The 21,769-nt window shown below is 36.2% G+C and overlaps 1 protein-coding gene and 4 pseudogenes across 8 annotated transcripts; 4 read left to right on the forward strand and 1 right to left on the reverse strand.

Moving 5' to 3' along the window:
* The first annotated feature begins 257 nt into the window (after positions 1–257).
* Positions 258–5,107, forward strand: LOC104786360 (kinesin-like protein KIN-14N). Of its 7 annotated transcripts, XM_087449731.1 has the most exons (15): positions 302–608; positions 721–844; positions 1,091–1,205; positions 1,296–1,572; positions 2,157–2,301; positions 2,397–2,506; positions 2,588–2,707; positions 2,798–3,001; positions 3,097–3,273; positions 3,358–3,432; positions 3,536–3,663; positions 3,775–3,913; positions 4,009–4,075; positions 4,156–4,416; positions 4,516–5,107. In XM_087449731.1, exons 4-12 carry the CDS (start codon positions 1,378–1,380, stop codon positions 3,779–3,781), a joined length of 1,161 nt encoding a protein of 386 aa, XP_087305857.1. In that variant the 5' UTR covers positions 302–608; positions 721–844; positions 1,091–1,205; positions 1,296–1,377; the 3' UTR covers positions 3,782–3,913; positions 4,009–4,075; positions 4,156–4,416; positions 4,516–5,107. The 7 variants fall into 7 exon arrangements, with proteins under 7 accessions (XP_087305856.1, XP_010510050.2, XP_087305854.1 ...); XM_087449730.1 differs by having other exon boundaries at positions 258–608; positions 721–1,205; XM_010511748.3 differs by lacking the exon at positions 4,009–4,075 and having other exon boundaries at positions 268–608; positions 721–1,205.
* A 3,974-nt stretch (positions 5,108–9,081) lies between these two features.
* Positions 9,082–10,565, forward strand: LOC104786358 (F-box protein At5g65850 pseudogene; annotated as a pseudogene).
* Positions 10,566–13,080: 2,515 nt separating this feature from the next.
* LOC104789083 (DEAD-box ATP-dependent RNA helicase 21 pseudogene) lies at positions 13,081–15,061 on the reverse strand (annotated as a pseudogene).
* A 3,143-nt stretch (positions 15,062–18,204) lies between these two features.
* Positions 18,205–19,622, forward strand: LOC104786363 (F-box protein At5g65850 pseudogene; annotated as a pseudogene). Its single transcript, XR_015556589.1, has one exon. The product of XR_015556589.1 is annotated as an F-box protein At5g65850 pseudogene (transcript).
* Positions 19,623–20,173: 551 nt separating this feature from the next.
* On the forward strand, positions 20,174–21,361 carry LOC104789084 (F-box protein DOR pseudogene; annotated as a pseudogene).
* The last annotated feature ends 408 nt before the right edge of the window (positions 21,362–21,769 follow it).

Consider the following 21,769-nt stretch of genomic DNA (forward strand, 5'->3'; position numbering starts at 1 on the left):
TATCCAAGTATACAATATAATTATTTTTGATAATAAATTTGAAGATTTTGTTAAGATTTCAAATTATGCTTCTCCTATCATCATTATTTTATTTTATTTACAAATTGTTTAAAATTTTCATATAATACTTATGATTAATAATAGGGAAATTACTTAGAATATTACATAAAAGTAGGTTTATTACTAGACTAACACGTTGAGATTTCCGACTTACTCGAATAACACATTATTACTTCTAAACCAGAGTTGTGTGTTTTATCACGGTTTATGCTATTTATAATTAAAAAAAATAAAAATCATCAAATTTCGATTAACTTGGATGCAGCGGTAGTCTCAAAAAGATTTAGATCTTCGTGAAAACCCTAACGGGAAGACCATTACGCTAGAGGTCGAGTCATCTCACACCATCGACTATGTGAAAGCGAAGATCCAGGGATCTCACTGGACCAGCAGCCTTTAATTTTCGCCGGGAAGCAGCTCGAGGACGGCCGCAGTTCTTATCAAATAAAAAAAAAAGTTTCGATAAACTTGATTTGTGCAGTTGGTCTTGTCTGCTCTTCAAAGATGTCGTTTATCAGATACATATCCTCCGATTACGTCTATTTCGAGTAATTTTGACACTCTCTTTTATTACCCCTAATTTTGTTTTCCGATTCTGGGTTTGCTCTTGATTGATGCTAAATTGGTCACGTTATCTATCAATTTGATGCTTCTTTACAGTCGCAGATACAGGATCGACGAAGCGGCTGCTACTCCTCTGCAGGCAGTGAATAGGGGTGACTCTGACAGCGAAGTTAACACAACACGGAAACTCTTTTCCTTTCTCTCTAATTTTAGTGTTTAGGTATCCTTTTTATTTTATTTTAACAATTTTAGTTATATTCAACCTTCCTTTTGCATTTTCTGATCTCTCAAATTCCAAACCTTCGGAATCCAAACACATTTTCTGAACCTCGCCACTCTCTCGTCTAGATCGTTCTTCCTTCTTTTAGCCGTAGGAAGAATGTCGATGACAGAGGCAGTGACAAACATCCATCCATAGATGATAGATTAGTTAGTGTTTTGTTTCCCTTTACAATTGTCTCTATAGGATTTTGGATGATTTAGATTTTAGACCTCTATAATGGGGAATTGCTTTGGATCTTCCCCCAAGAATGAAGATGTTAATGTTGACGACTCCTCAGTGAACTCCAAACCCTTTTCACGTAAGCCCCTTCTCATTACTCAATTTATCTTTTTCTGAAGATCTCTAAGAAAGAAAAACAATACAAACTTTGTTTTTTTTGTTGCTGCAGGTTTATGCTTTGATTGAGAGAGGAGTTTGAAGTAATTTAGGTAACAAGAAGAGAACAAAAGTTTTAATTTTTTTGGTTTGTTATGGTGGGGGCGATGGCAAACAATGGAAGAATCCGGTCAGCTTCTCCGGTGATTAATGGGTCAAAAGATCTGACTCCGAACAGCGCTCCAGCGAGCACAACGGGATCTGAATATGGTCCTGTTGAGTTCACAAGAGATTACATTGAAACTCTTCTTAATGAACGAATCAAGTACAAGAGCAAATTCAACTACAAGGTTTCTACTTTTTCCCCCACCCTCAATTTTATTTTTTTACCTGAATTTAAACTTTCTTGTGTAATCTAAGTTGTGATGTGTGGATGAAAAAGAAAAAGTGTCTATACTGTAATTTGATTGTTGAGTAAGTTTTATCAATTAGGGTTTCTATTAGCAGAGAGAGAGTTTTAGTTGGTGAAGTTTTGAATTTGAGGTAGCTTTTTTTTTACTGGCTTTTCTCGTTGAATCCGTTGGTTTTCTTATAGAAGATTTGATTGTGTTTATAAGACAATTTGTGGGACCTTTAGTATTAGGCAATAGCATTGAAGACATTGTTTATGTGTTCTGATTGATCCTTATGGTATAGAATCTGAAGCTTTTAATTTCTGTTAGCTTACTGGCTTTGTTCGTTGGATCTATTGTTTTTTTTTCTAAGAAGAAGAATTGATTGTGTTATAAGACAATTGGTGGGACCAAAACAGTTTTGTCAGTTTGATAAAAGCATTAAAGACTTTGTTTATGTGTTTGGCTTTGGTCTCCCTTTTGGTTTCAGTTAGTTAAGCTTGAATTTGAATGTTCTTCTTGGTGGTTTTTGGGTTTTGCAGGAGAGATGTGAGAACATGATGGAATATATAAAAAGGCTTAGACTTTGCATTAGGTGGTTTCAAGAACTCGAGTTGGATTATGCTTTTGAGCAAGAGAAGTTGAAGAATGCATTGGAATTGAATGAGAAGCATTGTGCTGACATGGGTGTGTTTCCATAATTAAAGTTTAGCTGTTACTTTTTTTTGTTTCAAATTTTTTTGTGATTTTTGAACTTTATATTTGTGCAATTTTGATGACAGAGGTTAGTTTGAGAAACAAAGAAGAGGAGCTGAATATGATAATTGAAGAGCTGAGGAAAAACTTTGAATCTGTTCAAGTGCAACTTGCCAGGGAACAAACGGAGAAGTTGGTAAGAGGCGGCTAATTCTACTTTAAATTACTTGTGTCTAATTCATATTTGTGGGGTTTAATTCAATATGTTCTGTTTTAGGCTGCGAATTATTCTCTTGGAAAAGAGAAAGAAACAAGACTTGATGTTGAAAAGGCACAAGCTGGTCTTGTAGAAGAGCTAGACAAAGCACAAGGAGATCTTCAAACGGCTAACCAGAGGGTGAGAAAACTTAAAAAGGTTTTGAAATGATCAGAATGTTTTGTCACTTAACTTTAGACTAATGTTGACTGTTTGTTTTGTTATGTTCAGATACAATCGGTAAATGACATGTACAAACTGTTGCAAGAGTATAACTCAAGCCTGCAGCTGTATAACAGCAAGCTACAAGGTGATCTTGATGAAGCTCATGAAACTATAAAACACGGTGAGAAAGAAAGGACTGCCATTGTCGAAAATATTGGCAACTTGAAGGGCCAGTTTTCAGCATTGCAGGATCAGCTTGCTGCTTCTAAGGTATATGATGATGTTCTGTTATATCCGATCAATGGTAGTAATTGTTTTGTAGTTCTGGTCAAAATGTGATTGAGTGTCTTGTTTTTTTTTGGTAGGCTTCTCAAGAAGATATCATGAAGCAGAAAGGTGAGTTGGAAAACGAAATTGCGAGTCTCAAGGTCGAGCTTCAGCAGGCCAAGGAAGACCGTGATCGCCATTTAGTGGAAGTACAAACCTTACAAACTGAGGCAACCAAGTACAATGACTTCAAAGACACCATAACTGAACTTGAGGTCTCATATCCGTTTACAATTTCTTTCTATATATTCTCTGCCAATTGTTTTTTCTTAAGATGATGTAAATTGTTTTTGGTCCAGACTATATGTTCATCCCAGAGTACTCAGATACAAGAGTTACAGGATCGACTAGTGTATTCTGAGAGGCGACTGCAGGTTTTTATCACATTCTCGAGCAAAACACATATAACATATGAATCTATTAGATTTCACAACCTCTTATGTTTTTAATAACATTTTTGGATTGTTTATGGTTTAGGTGTCTGATCTAACTACTTTTGAGAAAATAAATGAGTTTGAAGACCAGAAGCAAAGCATTATCGATCTGAAAAGTCGAGTAGAAGAAGCAGAACTTAAACTCGTTGAAGGGGAAAAACTACGGAAGAAGTTGCACAATACCATTCTTCTATAATTCACTTAACTAAACCTTTGTCACATTTTTTTCGTCCCCTATGTGTGTAAAGGTTGACTGATCCTGGTTTATTTCTCATGTTGCAGGAATTGAAAGGCAATATACGTGTGTTCTGTAGAGTTAGACCTTTATTGCCTGGTGAGAATAATGGTGAGGAGGGAAAAACTATTTCTTACCCGACATCTCTAGAAGCACTTGGTCGCGGTATTGACTTGTTGCAAAATGGTATGAAACCAGAAACTTCTGAGATAGTGTGGTTCTTGCTAAAATGACACACTGATTGGAAGAACAATTGATGTCTTTTTTTTTGTTATGGACAGCGCAAAAGCATTCTTTTGGTTTACGAGTATATGCTTAATGGTAGTCTTGAAAATCATTTGTTTGAAAGTAAGTAAGAATTAAGATCCAACATTTATGTTTATGTTACTTGGCATTGTTCATGACCTGATGAATCTTGTTTATTCTAGGGGGTTCTAATGTGCTTTCTTGGTCACTGCGTATGAAAGAGGCGATTGGTGCTGCTAGAGGGCTTTGTTTTTTGCACGAAGCTAAGGATCAAGTCATTTACAGAGACTTCAAAGCAGCAAATATCCTTCTTGATTCAGGATTCAACCCAAAACTCTCAGACTTTGGATTGGCGAAAGAAGGTCCAAAAGACAACCGTTCACATGTGACAACCCAAGTCATCGGTACAGAAGGTTACGCAGCTCCAGAATATCTAGCAACAGGTTTCTCTTTGTTTGATGGTTCATTTGTTCCAATTTCAACTAACAAAACATGAAATTTCTAAAACACATTGAAATGTCTCTGCTTTTGGTCTCTGTCAGGTCATCTAACAACGAAATGTGACGTCTACAGCTTTGGTGTAGTCTTGCTAGAGATTCTATCTGGACGTAGAGCAATAGACAAAACTAAAGCTCGAGAAGAAGAATATTTAGTGGAATGGGCGACACCTTACTTGCGAGACAAGCGAAAAGTGTTTAGGATAATGGACACGAAGCTTGTGGGTCAATACCCTTAGAAAGCAGCGTTTATGATGTCTTTCTTGGCTTTACAATGTATTGGAGAGGTTAAAGTTAGACCATCGATGCCTGAGGTCTTGTCTCTTCTTGAGAAAGTTACAATTCCAAGACATCGAAAGAGTAGAAGCAGAGGTTTTGCTACCAACTCTTCTTCCAAACGGTTTCTCAGACACCCTAATTAAGGACTCAAAATCTCTTTGGCTTTTGGATCGTTTCTTTTGTGGAAATGGAATATAAAAACTTTTTTTTGGTTACGTCATTGATAATATAGAAGAATTAAAAAAGCTTGGCCATGATCTATAATTAAGATTTTAACCATACCTCATTCAGTTAGTGGCTATTAATTATACACAGTCATCATGATCATTGTTATGTGTAATGTACGTATATAAGAACATGTACATAGTCTACACATATGTGGATTGTATATGTATTAGTAACTATTTGCATGGAGAGACGAAAAGAGAAGTCTAATCCAAACCAAAACGCCCCGATCAAATTAACCACCACTAATTAACATTAATCATATCTCTCGTAAATCCAAATTTAACAGAGCTATCAATTCGCCGTCAATACCCCACTTCTCCTAATAGTTTCATCATCACTAATTCCACTTTTATTCTCTTTCCATAATAGTTTCATCATCACTAATTCTCTGTCGCTATCACTTGAGTGTAGCCAGTTTTGCAAGTTTAGGTCCCTCATGATTGCTTAAGGTATCCTGTAATATCTACTTAGAAACTATAAGGAGTAGAAGATGGAGCCTTTGCAGAAGATAAAAGAGTTACAACAGAGAGAGATTTTTTTGATTGTAATTAATAGAATTTTAGAGTGAATGTGAGATCTTATGTATAACTAAATCACTTAGGTAGAAAATTTCAGTATAACTTGAACTACTTGGTGCAACTGTACTAGAATTATTAAAATAAATTTCAATATGGATCATGTGAAAACGAATAAAAAATAGATTTTGGCGGCAGAATATTCATTTAAAATCATCACACTATGGTAAAATGATCCAAAGACAACATGATATTAGTAAAAAATTATTTGGTATACACATAATTATACATAGTTATCCAGTTGTACTCTCATATCCATAGTTGAACTTTTGCGTTTTTTTCGTATTTCCAGTTGGACTATAATATAAATTATTAATTAGCAGTTGGCCACAAGATTTATCAGTATTAATTAGCATATACAAGGTTTTCATAACACAATGTTCATAAAAACTTGGGTTTCACCTCTTTTGCTTCATTTGAGGTGATCACTTACTAAGTCTTCCTTATACTATAAAGAGTGTTTTATGTGAAAACGATAGTATATATTAGAAAGTGATAAACTCTTGTTTTGTTGATTAAACATGGTTCTTTAATAGTTCAATATGTTTTAGAAATTCTTATAAACCTTAATTATCATTTTCATATTTTAAATATAAATGCAAATCTAAATATATATTTAGTTGTACCTAGTTGAACTGAGTATTATATATTTATGTTATCTAAATATTACCCTCTATCGTTAAAATGTAATTTTGTATGGTTATTGTTCATTACCTCTCGAAAATATGATAAATAAACAATTATGAATTACATAGGTTGTTCTAGTAACATCTCTTACTTTTTCTAGTAACATCTCTTACTTGTTCCATTTCCGGTGAACAACAACGACAATATCAGCTAGGGTTATAGAAAAAGATATGTTGAAGATGACTATAAAATTACAATAATATTGTTCATTAAAACGGATTTATGGACCTACACTAAGCAAAAGAACATTATGTACGTACTCTAATCTCAAGAACATTATGTACGTATGCGTTCATATGTACGTACACGTTTATATGTACGTACACGTTCGATTTTAGGTTTAATGAACCCGAAATTACCAGAATATCCTCGTCTTCTACCTCTAACATACGACTGAAAACCCTAATTTTTCCTGCCTCACTTTATTTTTTCACGACTTATGTCTATTTTTTTGGTTTCACTTGTGGGTTTTCTACTCAACTATTATAGATTTTCATCTCAACATTTGATTTCTAAATTAAAAACCTATAAAAAGTGAGTTATATAGATTTTCGAACAGATATCTAGCTCTTCCATGGATGAACCCAGAGGAAAGATTAACGAAACAGAGTAGGAAAAAGACGTTTGCTCCGGCCGACAAACAGAATACGATTGATGAATCTGCTACAAACGTTATTACATGAACACCATAGATCGGAAGAACAGCAAACGTGTTTAGATCTATCTCCAATAAGTCTATCGTAACGCTAGACTGTCTTTGACAGCTCAAACAAATTCGTTTTATTCTAGTAAGACTTTACAGCTGTCAAAAATGCTTACTAAATCTACCACGGACAAGAAACCTACCATCACACTCCGAAAACTATTTCAAAAAAACAAACAAGTACACCAAAAATATCTGAAACGAGAGAAGGCTGTCGAATAAATCTGTCGCAACAGGCCATTAGTCTACCATAAATATCTTTTGGGTCATATTGACTGTTGAAGATGTACATCAGATATTTTTGGTACACTTAGTTTTTGATACACATATACGTCCACCGATAAGTGTACCAACACTACAACTAAGTGTACCATCTACGTCGACGGCAAGTGTACCAGCACTACAACTAAGTGTACCAAAAATATCTGACGTACACCTTTAATCAGTCCACGTGTATAAATCTACCATCAAAGGATCGGTAGACTTAGTCCCAACTTCCAATATTTTTTTTTCTAATGGCACTAGCCGTAATTACGTTTTTTCCCAACACTAGTTTCAGGGGTAGTATAGGTACAATGTGTTAGTCTAGTAATAACAAACAATTGTATGTTACTTTTGTAATAAGGAAGCTTTTATGCAATATTCTAGTAACTCACCCTTAATAAAATACAGAATTTTTTCTGCATATGTTGTGATTTGAATTTTTAAAAACGAATATATATTACTCAATCTATGAAAAATGTGTGTTTTAATCTCCACATTGGCGGGTTGGTAAAACTAAAATATATATAGATGATAAATTAATAATCTTTATTTTCTCACAATTATAATATTAAAATTACTATTTTATATTTCACAAAATAACTATGCAAATACAACAAACAAACAATATAAAACTGTAATAAGATATCAAAAATAAAATACTATAATATTCTAAAATAATTAGTATTCCAATAGACTAATAGATTTACAGAACAATTAAAAATAAATATTATCTCAAACAAAATAACTTTTTAAAAAAAATATAACGATAACTTTTATTATTATATTATATATATTTTTTTAAATGTTGATTCATGCTTTAAGCACGAGATATATCCTAGTGTTAAATTAAGATAAAAGATTCAACTACCTAGACCCATCATATCGGGTAGATAATTTGTTTTTCTTTAATTAAATTATTATTATTATTATTATTATTTTTTTGTTATCTGATAAAACCAAAGAGTCTGAAACATACCAGTTAAAGCAAAAAAGCAAGACTAAAATTAAAATGAAACAGAGTATTATTCCTCCGTCCGCACTTGATCATGAAGCCAAGATGGCTCTTCAAGTGCTAAATAAGACTTAAATCTATCATCCTTTGTGATGCTCTTTGCTATAGCCGAAGCTACCTTGTTTGCCGAAACTGCCACCTGATGACTCTCCCAGTAATGAAATCCACTCAAGATACTATGGATGTCTTGTAAAATATAACATTACCGTGGCCAATCTTGAGGCTCGTTGATGGCCGCTACCACTGCAGCATCATCAATGACTACTTCAATAAATTCAACATATTGATCAAAATTTATTGTACATTTAAATTTATATAGAAACTTGTAAAATATCTTAATATAAAATAAAATATTTAAAACATCTTATACTTTGGAACGAAGATAGTATTATGATTTTTTTAACAGTTGCGCGACCAGCATTGATGACCTGAAAACTATACTATTTCAATGGCAAAAAACATTCTGAAAAGACACACGGAGACCAACGCGAGAACAAAGTACAATTATTAAATCAGCGTCTAGAGCTCATTATTCGTTGTGTTTCTTTTTTTTAATGTAAAAATTATTAAACAGATTTAGTTTTGATGGTTATAAACTTACAATGAAAAATGAAAGCATTTTGGCACTACAAGAAATCAAAGTATTAATAACATCATGAAACACTATCTTTATAATATGACAGTTTTGTTAAAAATGTTATCTTATCCCCGCGATAATAGGTTGGACCGGGCCTTTATTTTATTTTTTGTGGGGGTCGCTAGTTGAGTGACTAAGAAAAGAAGACGCCCATCTATAATTTATTTGTAATATTTGAGCCTCAATATTAGGCTACATAGGCTTCTTCTCAACCCATTGTCACAAATCAGTTTGTACTATCTCTATCAGTTTGTACTATCTCTAGCTGTTTAGATAAGCTTCAGGTTATACTCATTAGGTCATTCCCTTTGAAAAGGTGAAAGAGAAGAGCCGAAGTCGCCGTCAGCCATGAGAAAACGACGAAAACCCGTCTCGGAGGATCGTCTTACCATTACCCAACGCAATGCACGACCACAGAACGAACGAGAAAACTCATCGCCACACATCCCAGTTGATCAAACCATCGACATATGCTTGAGGCTGCAGGCGAAATCTGTAGCTGCATGTCGCTGCGTATCGAAGCTCTGGGCCTCCACACTTCGCCATCCCCATTTCAATGAGTTGTTCTTGACCAGATCTTTGGCTCGCCCGCAGCTATTGTTCGCCTTCCAAAAACACGGCAGGTTCTGTTTCTTCTCCTCCCCTCAACCTCAAAATCCGGATGAGAACTCTTCTCCTATAGTCGCTGATTATCATATGAAGCTCTCCTTTGATGGTCTTTTTTGTGAAATGAGTGAATCTGTTCATGGCTTGGTCTGTCTTATTTATACTAAGGAGATCCCAAGGGGAAGGACGGAAACGGTGCCGGTGATATGTAACCCTAGCACCGGTCAGTCCTTACCTTTACCCAAAGTGACGACAAAGGGAGTTACGGTGATAAGCTATTTGGGATATGATCCAGTTGATAAACAGTTCAAGGTATTGTCCATGACCAGGCCTAATAAAAATGGATGGGCGTGTAGTGGGCATCAAATTCTGACTTTAGGGACTGGAGAACTTTCGTGGAGAATGATCGACTGTCGCATACCTCATGTTTGCCTCGTAAAAAGATATGCATCAATGGTGTTTTGTATTATCCAGCTACTGATGGGTCTTCAGGGGATTGCATGATAGTTTGCTTTGATGTAAGGTCTGAAAGTTTTAAGTCTGTTATAGTCGTGGGAGATGTCTATAGAGCAGTGCATCATGGATATCTGATAGACTACAATGGTAAATTAGGTTTACTTGTGTGTGGTTGTAATTGGTTTTTTGATGGAAGTCTTAAGTTGTGGGTTCTAGAAGATGCCGAAAAGCCAGAATGGTCGAAGCATACATTTGTATTTCCTCCTAATTAGTGGAAAGATATAGTGGGAACTACTGAGGTACACTTTGTTGGAGTGACTCGAGGAAATGAAGTTGTGTTCTGGATAGAACGTATGATGCCTTCATGCGTTGTCTACTGCAATATCGGGAGAAAGACGATCGTAAGAGTTGGACTCTCTGGACTGGAAGCGGGTAAGAATCGTAAGGTTTACACCCGTTTAGACCATGTCGAGAACGTTAATCTTGAGCTACTGTTGTAGTTAAGACTTTGTAATTCTTTATCTTTTGTACCAAAAGCTACTTTTATCTTTCGGTTCTCGTCAATTCCTATGGGATGGGATCTTATGACTTTTGTAATAATACTACTTTATGTTTGTTTTTGGTTACATTATTTTGGTTTTTTCAAAAGGTTTACTTTATGTAGGGTCGTACTCTCTCTAAAGGTTTGCCTGGCCGCCTACAATTGTGGAAGTGTAGAGTACTCTTTCTAGGGTTCTAAACTTATTGTAGTATTGCATAACGTCTCGGAGGATAGCCTAACTCAATGTCTATATAAACATGAATTTGCAACAAGAAAACACTTCACAAAACTAATACATGATCGCCTCCTTATAAATGCATCGCACCTTCGTGGCGTAGGTTGGCCCCTTATCCATTTTTTTATTCATTAATTTTACGCTAATATATTTTTTTCGATTGTGAAACATGAGTTTTATACATTAACCAAGTTTCTTATACCATAATATTTTGTCATGCAGTATAGCATATTCGATCTTAGTAATATTCATATTGGGTTGCATATAGATATCTATATAGATCTGAGAATAGTTACTCGTATTTGGATATGTCATAAACATTAGTATCAAGATTTAAGTTGATATTCATTTAAATTGACATTTTTCTTATAAGAATATACTGTAAATGATTTAAAAACATTAAAAAAAATAGAAGATTTTTGATCCAGCTAACATGCTTTGGTTAGGCTTTCACTTTTGTTCGATCATTGTAGAAACTAGGTTTCTCACAATGAATTTTTTTGATTGGGAAACAAATTCTTTTCTAATACTCCGAACTGAAATTAGAAAAGTTTTTTCTTCTTTGACGAGTCGGTCATGAGGCGATTTGGGAAGTCGGCTTGCTGCTCTCGACCTGGGCCTATCGATTTCGTTGAGCCTTCACTCGAAGACTGAATCCGCCGCTGAACCGAATTCCCAGGTTAGATAACCGGTTTACTTTTGGTTTAGGCCGGTATGTTGGAGGTACCAATACACGCACCAACAATCATGGATAAGAGTTTCGTCACCCTGGATCTGTTTCCGTATGACAAGCCACATGACCCCAAGGTTGCTTCTGGACCAGCAGACAATAAGCAAGCCGAAGAGAAAATAAACCTGGCGAGGATGAGGTTTATGACATATGAAGAAAGAAGAGAGGAGGCGCGGCACAATGTCTCAACAAAACTAACTCTCTACATCCGCATTTGTGGTGTAAGTGGCTTGCTTTGGCTGAGTATGGGTACAACACCAATTACCATACCTCTACCAATATGACTCCATTTGAAGCGGTGTATGGGCGAGTACCTCCTGTTCATCTTCCGTACCTTCCTGGAGAATGTAAAGTAGCTGTGGTCGCTCGTTCGCTGCAAGAGAGGGAAAACATGTTGCAGTTCCTGAAGTTCCACTTGCTCCGAGCCCAGCACATGATGAAACAGTTTGCTGATCAGCACCGTATGGAGAGGACGTTTGCGATTGGAGACTATGTGTATGTTAAACTCCAACCTTATCGTCAGAAGTCAGTGGTCTCTAGGATGAATCAGAAGCTCTCTCCTAAGTATTTCGGTCCCTACAAGATTCTTGACAAGACTGGAGCAGTTGCTTATAAGTTGGAACATCCATCGACTTCTTTAATCCATCCAGTCTTTCATGTTTCACAGTTGCGAGTTCTTGTTGGTAATGTTTCTACTTCTACTCAGTTACCATCGGTAATGCCAGAGGTGTTTGTTAAGGAACCTGAGTTGATTGTGGAACGCAAGATGGTGAACCGCCATGGACGAGCAGCTACTAAGGTTCTGGTGAAATGGGTTGGTGAACCATTGGAGGAGGCTACCTGGGAGTTTTTGTTTGATCTTCAGAAGAAGTTTCCGGAGTTTGGTGTTTGAAACCTTGAGGTCAAGGTTCTGTGAGGAGGGGTAGTTGTGATACAGAACCATAGGTGTGGATGGCACGTGAGAAGAAAATCAAATAAGGTCGGCTTATCTCAAGCGGTACACGTGGAGGGTGAGGATTAAGCGGCTATGAGGCCGTTGGAGGAGACATCAAAACCATGTGATTGTTTCATTTTGTTTTTCATATCGAATCATTGTTAAGAAAACTTGTAAAATCTCTAAAAATATTTTGGCTGGGTTTCTCTCGCTTTGAGAACTGGCTTGTCGATTTGGTGTTTTATGAATACTCAATCAATTATTTGGTTACTTGGTGTGTGTTTTTGGGCGAACGCGAGTTTGTTTATATCACATAGTATAAATGTTGACCTTAAGGACCGCCAGGATCACGTACAAAAGAAAATATTACACATTTTCTTGTACTTTAGGATAACGAAACGGTCAAGTTCGCAAAGTCATTGATTTGCCACATAACCAAAAAAAATAACCTGAATGGTCTCTTGCTTTGCTTAGCATATCGTCTTGACAGACTAATTCTCGAGCATCAATGTTCAATTTAAAACACAAAGAGAAGATATAAATGTGAAAAAAAAAAAAAAAAAAAAAAAAAAAACGAGAATCGGACTGACTTTTCTTGAACAAAAACCAGACCTAAATATAAAAAGTTAATCAGGTTTCAACTTTCCCACTTGCTATCAAACTACGAATCATAAAGATAAAACATGCGACTGACATCATAATTATCCCAAAGCGTAAACGTCACTATGTCTTGGGGGGTCTATCAGGAACCGTACCAGGTTTGAATCTGGATGCTTCATGCCTCGCCAGCTCAGGAGGCACCCAACAGTTGCTCTGAACAAGCATCTGCTTCAGATCATAGAAGACCTCATTTGCTCCCACCCAAGAGTTCCAACAAAAACAAGCTATGCAAAAGAAGGGACGAGGAGTACAAGAAGAGGGACGCAGAGCTAGCAGCGTTCATGAGTGAGACACGGGCACGACATTCCGGTTTTTAGGTTTTCTTGAATTTTAATTTGCTTTCTTTTGGTTTTTATAATATTTGTTTTAAGTTTCTGAATTTAACTTTAATAATATTTTTAAGTTTCTGAATTTAAATATATAAGCATTTCAATTTTAATGCAAATTTGTATAATTATTCTACTTTTTTTGAAAAAACAAAAAAAAAAATTTTGTCGGAAATCTGTCGGAAATGATGGAGTTTTCTCGGAACTGTTCTGTCGGAAATCTGTCAGAAACGTCGTTAAACTGTCGGTTATACCGTCGATTTGGTGGATATTTTCGAATATAGTTCGGTCGGTAAACCGTCGGTAAAAACATTTCTGACAGATTTCTGATTGACAATTACCGACGGATTTCTGACTGACAGCTACTGATAGAATTACCGACAATAGGTACCGTCGGTAATTGTCCGTCGGAAATCAGTCAGAAATATCCAACAGATTACCGACAGAAATATTTTTCCGACAATCTGTACCCGATGGACGTTTCCGTCAGTTTTTTGTCAGTAATCTTTGTTTCTGACGGGAAACTGACGGATCTGCTTGTCAGTTCTAGCCTGTTTTCTTGTAGTGTCGGTATCATGAAGAGTCAAGAACGAAGTCGCAACACCTCTCTTCCCAGCACGCCCTGTACGTCCGATACGATGTGTATACATCTCAATATGTTTAGGCATGTCGTAGTTTATAACGTGAGCCACATCAGGAATATCAATTCCACGTGCAACAACATCTGTTGCAACAAGAACGTTGTATATCTTTGCTCTGAAACCTTCTAAGCTGATTTCTCTCTGCTCTTGTGATTTCCCACCATGTAAGGTCGTGACATGGTACCCAGCCTTGTACAGATTCTCAGCAATAGAGTCTGCGTTTTTCTTGGTGTTAACAAACACAATGGCAGTCTCATCACCCAGCTCTTCGAGCAGGTTCTCCAACCTGAAGAACTTTTCGGATTCTTTCATCATAATCACGTGTTGCGAAATCAATTCCGTGGTCCCAATGGTGACGACAACCGGGTTCCTCAAGTACTTCCTAGCAAGCCGTTCAACCCCAGGAGGCATTGTAGCACTGAACATACATGTGGTTCTGTAAATTTTATTTGCATCAAGCTCTTCTTCTTCGTTCTCGGGTTTCAAATTACTAGAAGGCATCGCATCTAACACACCTGAAACTTGCGGCTCGAAACCCATGTCTATCATCCGATCAGCCTCATCAAGAACCACATAGTTGCACTGGTTCCACGCAACATACCGCCTCTCAAGGCAATCAATCAAACGACCGGGAGTGGCAATCACAATCTCACACCCTTGTGCCTCAATGGACTGACCACCAACAATAGAAGTCACCCTAAACCCTAAATAATGAGCAAACTTAACAGTTTCCTCCTCAATCTGCTGAGCAAGCTCCCTGGTAGGGGCCGGGCCATAACCAAAGCATAAGGTCCCTCAGTCTCATTCTCTACAGTCATGGGTTGCAATCTAGATATGTAAGCTAACATAGGCAAAACAAAAGCAGCAGTCTTACCAGAACCAGTCTCTGCAATGCCGATAACATCACGCTGTTGCAGTCCAAGAGGTATAGCTGCCATTTGAATAGGAGAAGGTTTCTTGTATCCAGCTCTCTCCACAGCTTTCAAAAGCTCAGAAGTAAGCTTACTCTCTTCCCAGCTCCTCATAGGACGAGGAATCCTCGAACCCTTGTAAGAGATATTAAAATCTTCCTTGAAGAAACGCAAATCCCTTTCAGTCATCTCCTCTAATCTCTTATAGCTCCAAGCTTTAGTTCCCTTTTAACCCTAATTCTCTCTTAGAGTTGTTAATTCTTGGGGCTTGGTTGTGAACCTTTTATATAGAGAACTCTTACAACCGACTAAACATAATTAGTAACGATAGCTAATTAAATATAATAAAGTAAAAATACCAAAAACAATAACTTAAACTAAAAGGAAACATAATAAATCGTGACTTTAGAAACTTCTCAAGGTATTAAAGTGACTGTTATACATTATGTTTTTAAAAAATTGTATATACAGATTAATTAGAAAGTTATCAAAGAATAAATAAGTTACCTTTAGTAGATCTTTTCTTTCTAACTTGACTTGTCATTTGGTCGTGCTTACGCTTTCTAGAATTTGATTTTGTGTTGTCACAAGTATGTCTGACTTTTTTTTCGACACTCTCTATTTCCATGCTCACTTGTAATATTTCTATATATTGTCAAAATGTTTGATACCCAGAAAGTATAAGAAATTAAAATTCAACTAAAATTTTAAAAACTTTACTTACAAAAGAATTGAAACTAACCTGGATCATTTATATCTAATGGACATCCTACATTTAAAAAACGATTTTTACATTTATACCATGTTTGTTAAAAAAAAAATAGGTTAAATAATAGAACATATATAAATTTATAATTATACCATGTTTGTTAAAAAAATTTGGCTTAGCATCACTGCATATCATCGTGCCTCTTGTATCTTGGTTTTGGTTTTTCCAGAAAGTCAAAAAATAAAATCTGCACATTGAGAATTAAAAACATTAGCCATGCAAAAAAATATAGCACGCGTATTTATTCAAAGAATCAAAAACATGAAAACCAGAAAGGCTAAAAATATTGAAGAGACTAAAAGTTTACAAAACTAAGATTAATGTATGAACTTAGTAGTGTCGACTAACAATAATAATAATCTAACCGAAGAAACACTACAGGTCAGTGAAAATATTAAATTACCTTGAAGTAGAGATTGATGCTTGTTAGTTAAAAAACACTTCAATTAAACAATCTTTTAGTACTCAGAAAACAATTTTTGAAACTTATGTTGTCCAAAAAAGTTAATATATAATAAACAAAGAGGTGTAGGACATAGATGTGTAAAATAAAAAGGTGTCAAAATTAACAGATGAGAAACATGGAGATACAACAAAGAGGTGTAAGACATAGAGGTATGAAATAAAAAGGTGTTAAAATTAAGAGGTGTGATTTTTGAAAGATGGGGGTGTAATGAAAAGACATGAATAATAGGTACAACAAAGAGGTGTAAGACATAGAGGTACAACAAAGAGGTATAACATATAGAGGTGTGAAATTAAAAGGTGTAAAAATTAATGGATGTGATTTTTGAAACCAGGAGGTACAACAAAGAGATGCAAAGACTAAGAGGTGTGATTTAAAAGGTGTTAAAATTAAGAGGTGTGATTTTTGAAAGATGGGGGTGTAATGAAAATACATGAATAATATGTACAACAAAGAGGTGTAACATATAGAGGTGTGAAATTAAAAGGTGTAAAAATTAATGGATGTGATTTTTGAAACCAGGAGGTACAACAAAGAGATGCAAAGACTAAGAGGTGTGATTTAAAAGGTGTTAAAATTAAGAGGTGTGATTTTTGAAAGATGGGGGTGTAATGAAAAGACATGAATAATAGGTACAACAAAGAGGTGTAAGACATAGAGGTACAACAAAGAGGTGTAACATATAGAGGTGTGAAATTAAAAGGTGTAAAAATTAATGGATGTGATTTTTGAAACCAGGAGGTACAACAAAGAGATGCAAAGACTAAGAGGTGTGATTTAAAAGGTGTTAAAATTAAGAGATGTGGTTTTTGAAAGATGGGGGTGTAATGAAAAGACATGAATAATAGGTATAACAAAGAGGTGTAAGATATAGAGGTACAACAAAGAGGTGTAACATATAGAGATGTGAAATTAAGAGGTGTAAAAATTAATGGATGTGATTTTTGAAACCAGGAGGTACAACAAAGAGATGCAAAGACTAAGAGGTGTGATTTAAAAGGTGTAAAAATGAATGGATGTGATTTTTGAAACCAGGAGGTACAACAAAGAGATACAAAAACTAAGAGGTGTGATTTAAAAGGTGTAAAAATGAATGGATGTGATTTTTGAAACCAGGAGGTACAACAAAGAGATGCAAAAACTAAGAGGTGTGATTTTTGAAAAGATGGGGGTGCGACGAAAAGACACAATTAATAATTTTAAACCGTTAGATTAAAACTGGAACCAATCTTATCTGTTAGATTAAAAGTTGACACAAAAAAATGGATTTGCTATTATATATAGATACTAACAAAATAGACACTTTGTTTCCTCTAACTACAATGTCTTTTTCTATTATTAGTGATGTTTTGTATTCTTCTCTGTGAATAATTTTCGATTTCTCATGTTCATAACTCTTCTGATAAATCTACAAGACCAAACCAAGAGGCTTCCCTCTGCCTGCTCCACTTGTACCCATCATACCGGGATAATTTATTTTTCTTTAATTAAATTATTATTTTATTTAGTTAGAATAGATTCAATATATTGATCAAAAGTTTATTAATACATTTAAAAATTTACATAGAAACTTGTAAAATATTTTAATCTAAAATAAAATATCTAAAACATCTTATACTTTGGAACGGAGATAGTATATTAACTATTTAACAGTCGCACAACCAAGCTTGATGACCTAAAAACTATACTATTTCAATGGCAAAAAAACATTCCCAACGACACACAAAAACTAACGCGACAACAAAGAACAATTATTAAATCAGTGTCTAGAGAGATCATTATTCATTGTGTTTTTTTTGTAATGTAAAATTTTTAAACAGCTTTAGTTTTACGGTTACGAACTTACGATGAAAAATGAAATCATTTTGGCACTACAAGAAATCAAAGTATTAATAACATCATGAAACACTATCTTTATAATATGATAGTTTTATTAAAAACGTTATCTTATCGCCCGCGATAGTCGATTGGGCCGGGCCTTTAACTTTTTTTTGTCGCTGTCGCTAGTTGAGCGACTAAGAAAAGAAGACGCCCATCTATAATTTTCTTTGTAATATTTGAGCCTCCATATTAGGCTACATGGGCTCCTTCTCAAAGCATTGTCACAAATCAGTTTGTACTATCTCTATCAGTTTGTACTATCTCTAGCCGTATAGATAAGCTTTAGGTTATACCCATTAGGTCATTCCCTTTGAAACAGTGAAAGAGAAGAGCCGAAGTCGCCGTCAGCCATGAGAAAACGGCGAAAAACCGTCTCGGAGGATCGTCTTACCATCACCCAACGCAATGCACGACCAGAGAACGAACGAGAAAACTCATCGCCACACATCCCAGTTGATCAAACCATCGACATATGCTCGAGGCTGCAGGCGAAATCTGTAGCTGCATGTCGCTGCGTATCGAAGCTCTGGGCCTCCACACTTCGCCTTTCCCATTTCAATGAGTTGTTCTTGACCAGATCTTTGGCTCGCCCACAGATATTGTTCGCCTACAAAAAACACGGCAGGTTCTGTTTCTTCTCCTCCCCTCAACCTCAAAATCCGGATGAGAACTCTTCTCCCATAGTCGCTGATTATCATATGAAGCTCTCCTTTGATGGTCTTTTTTGTGAAATGAGTGAATCTGTTCATGGCTTGGTCTGTCTTATTTATACTAAGGAGATCCCAAGGGGAATGACGGAAACGGTGCGGGTGATATGTAACCCTAGCACCGGTCAGTCCTTACCTTTACCCAAAGTGACGACAAAGGGAACTAAGGTGATAAGCTATTTGGGATATGATCCAGTTGATAAACAGTTAAAGGTATTGTCCATGACCAGGCGTCATGAATATACATGGGCGTGTGGTGGGCATCAAATTCTGACTTTAGGGACTCGAGAACTTTCGTGGAGAATGATCTACTGTCGCATACCTCATGATTTGCCTCGTAAAAGTATATGCATCAATGGCGTTTTGTATTATCCAGCTACAAATAGGTCTTCAGGGGATAGCATGATAGTTTGCTTTGATGTAAGGTCTGAAAGTTTTAAGTCTATTATAGTCGTCGAAGATGTCTATAGAGCAGCGCGTGATGGATATCTTATAGACTACAATGGTAAATTAGGTTTATTTGAGTGGGATTTTGATTTTGATGGAAGTCTTGAGTTGCTGGTTCTAGAAGATGCCGAAAAGCCAGAATGGTCGAAGCATACATACGTATTTCCTCCTAATTTGTGGGAAGATATAGTGGGAAATACCGAGGTACACTTTGTTGGAGTGACTCGAACAAATGAATTTGTGTTCTGGATAGAACGTATGATGCCTTCATGCGTTGTCTACTGCAATATCGAGAGAAAGACGATCGTAAGAGTTGGACTCTATGGACTGGAAGCGGGTAAGAATCGTAAGGTTTACACCCGTTTAGACCATGTCGAGAACGTTAATCTTGAGCTACTGTTGTAGTTAAGACTTTACTATTTATCTTTTGTACCAAAAGCTACTTTTATCTTTTGGTTCTCGTCAATTCCTATGGATGGGATCGTATGACTTTTGTAATAATACTACTTTATGTTTGTTTTGGTTACATTATTTTGGTTTTTTCAAAAAACTATTGGTGTTCTGTTTTCTTCTCAACATGATTTCTTTTTTTTTGTCATCGTGATTTTTTTTTTTTTTTTCAACTACATATTAACTAAAAAAATATTGTTCGTGATTGGGTAGAAGAATTTTGATCATGATGAATGAATTGGGAAAAACAGAGGACATACATAGTTCAACGTGACGACGTCGACGTTAGGACTTATTTCTCAAAATCCAGACTTAAAAAAAAAAAATTATGGATTAAAGAATCTCACCTTATAGGGGCTCCATGTTTGACTACGTCTCAGCCCATTGAGATAAACTTTAGGGTCGTACTCTTTCTCAAGGTTGACCTGGCCTCCTACAATCGTGGAAGTGTAGATTGCTCTCTTTCTAGGGTTCTAAACTTATTGTACGGCATAGCGTCTCGGAGGATAGCCGAACCTAACCACTTTTAGGGCTGTAAACTTATTGTATGGCAATACGACCTCAATGAATGGAGGAAAAAGCTCAGGGTCAGGGCCGATCCACGTTGATCTCCTCATCGAAATACTTTTGAGATTGCCGGCGAAAGCTATAGCGAGATGTCGTTGCGTATCGAAGCAATGGGCCTCCACACTTGCACTTCCCCATTTCACGGAGTTGTTCTTGACTAAATCTTCGGCTCGTCCGCGGCTATTGTTCGCCTTCAAAGGATACGATAGTATTTTGTTCTTCTCGTCACCTCAGCCTCAAAATAATCCAGATGAGAAGAACAACTCGCCTGCTGCTGTAACAGTCAACTATCGAACACGTTTTTCTTTTCATCGTCGCTATGCTAATATTTGTCCTGTCAATGGCTTCTTCTGTTTTAGAAGTGAGCGGATCGTAAGGGGGAGGACAAATCCATTGTTGGAGCTGGTGATATGTAACCCTTGCACGGGACAGTCTTTTCTTTTACCGAAGGTGAAGACAATGAAGAGGGTTGGGGTACATAGCTATTTAGGGTATGATCCCATAGGTAAAATCTACAAGGTATTGTCCATGACATGGTTAGTCAATGGAAGAGACGTGATTTTTGAGGAGCATCAAGTTCTAACATTAGGAACTAGGAAACCTGAATGGAGAATGATAGATTGTCGCAGACACCATTATGTTTTTCAGAGTAAAGAGATATGCATCAGTGGTGTTTTGTATTACACAGCTGCTAACGATATGTATGGAGAGGATTCCATAGTCGTTTGCTTTGATGTCAGGACTGAGAAGTTCAGATTTGTTGATGACGTGGAAAATTTCCGTGTTGGAACTCTGGTAAACTACAATGGCAAATTAGGTTCACTTGTGTCGTCTGAAGGGTCTAGCTCGGTTAGTAGAACAAGTAAAAGTATAATGATGTATGTTCTAGAAGATGTCGAAAAGCAGGAATGGTGGAAGCATACATACGTACTACCCGCTTTGTGGCCAAGTATAGTTGAAACGAACTATTTTAGCTTTGCTGGACTGACCCTGACAAATGAAATTGTCTTGTCCCCGTCCTATACATTTGGGCCTTTCTACGTTATCTACTACAATGTCGATAAAAAGACAGCCGTAAAACTTCAAATCCAAGGAGTGAAACCGAATATGGATCGTGAACTTCTCACCTTTACAGACTATGTAGAGGACGTGACGCTTATGCCACAATGTTTTACTTAGGACTTTTATAAATTGAGGTAGTTGTCACATAGCTAGTCTGGTCCTTGCAGGGTTTTATTACTGTCCTTTTATCTTATTGGATTTTTGTTTTCACTTGTGGATTCCTATTTTTACTTGTTTACTCTTTAGCGTGAGCATCATTGCGATTAGATTTAATTTGAAAATTTCCTTCTTGATTATACTAGAAAATATATAATGTGGAATGAAAGATTGATTAGGTACGACACTAGCTAGACATGAAGATTCTTCATGGAGGATGATCGGATGTTGCATTGATGGTGTGTTCTGTTTTATCCATCTATCAATAGATCTTTCCGAGTTTTCATGATCGTTTGCTATGATGTTAGGTCTGAGAATTAAAGCAACGAAAAAAACAGCTTTCATTACAGAATTGGGTCATGCACAGAT

Source organism: Camelina sativa, chromosome 5 (genome assembly GCF_030686135.1).
Source record: "Camelina sativa cultivar CO46 ecotype springtype chromosome 5, ASM3068613v1".
Classification (NCBI taxonomy): Eukaryota; Viridiplantae; Streptophyta; class Magnoliopsida; order Brassicales; family Brassicaceae; genus Camelina; species Camelina sativa.

Bases quoted from the DNA above. Each gene is read 5' to 3' on its own strand.
- LOC104786360 (XM_087449728.1), top strand. From the start codon at position 1,378: ATGGTGGGGGCGATGGCAAACAATGGAAGAATCCGGTCAGCTTCTCCG. The intron at 2,507-2,587 runs GTAAGAGGCGGC...GTTCTGTTTTAG, and splicing joins GGGAACAAACGGAGAAGTTG to GCTGCGAATTATTCTCTTGG. The intron at 2,708-2,797 runs GTGAGAAAACTT...TGTTATGTTCAG, and splicing joins TTCAAACGGCTAACCAGAGG to ATACAATCGGTAAATGACAT.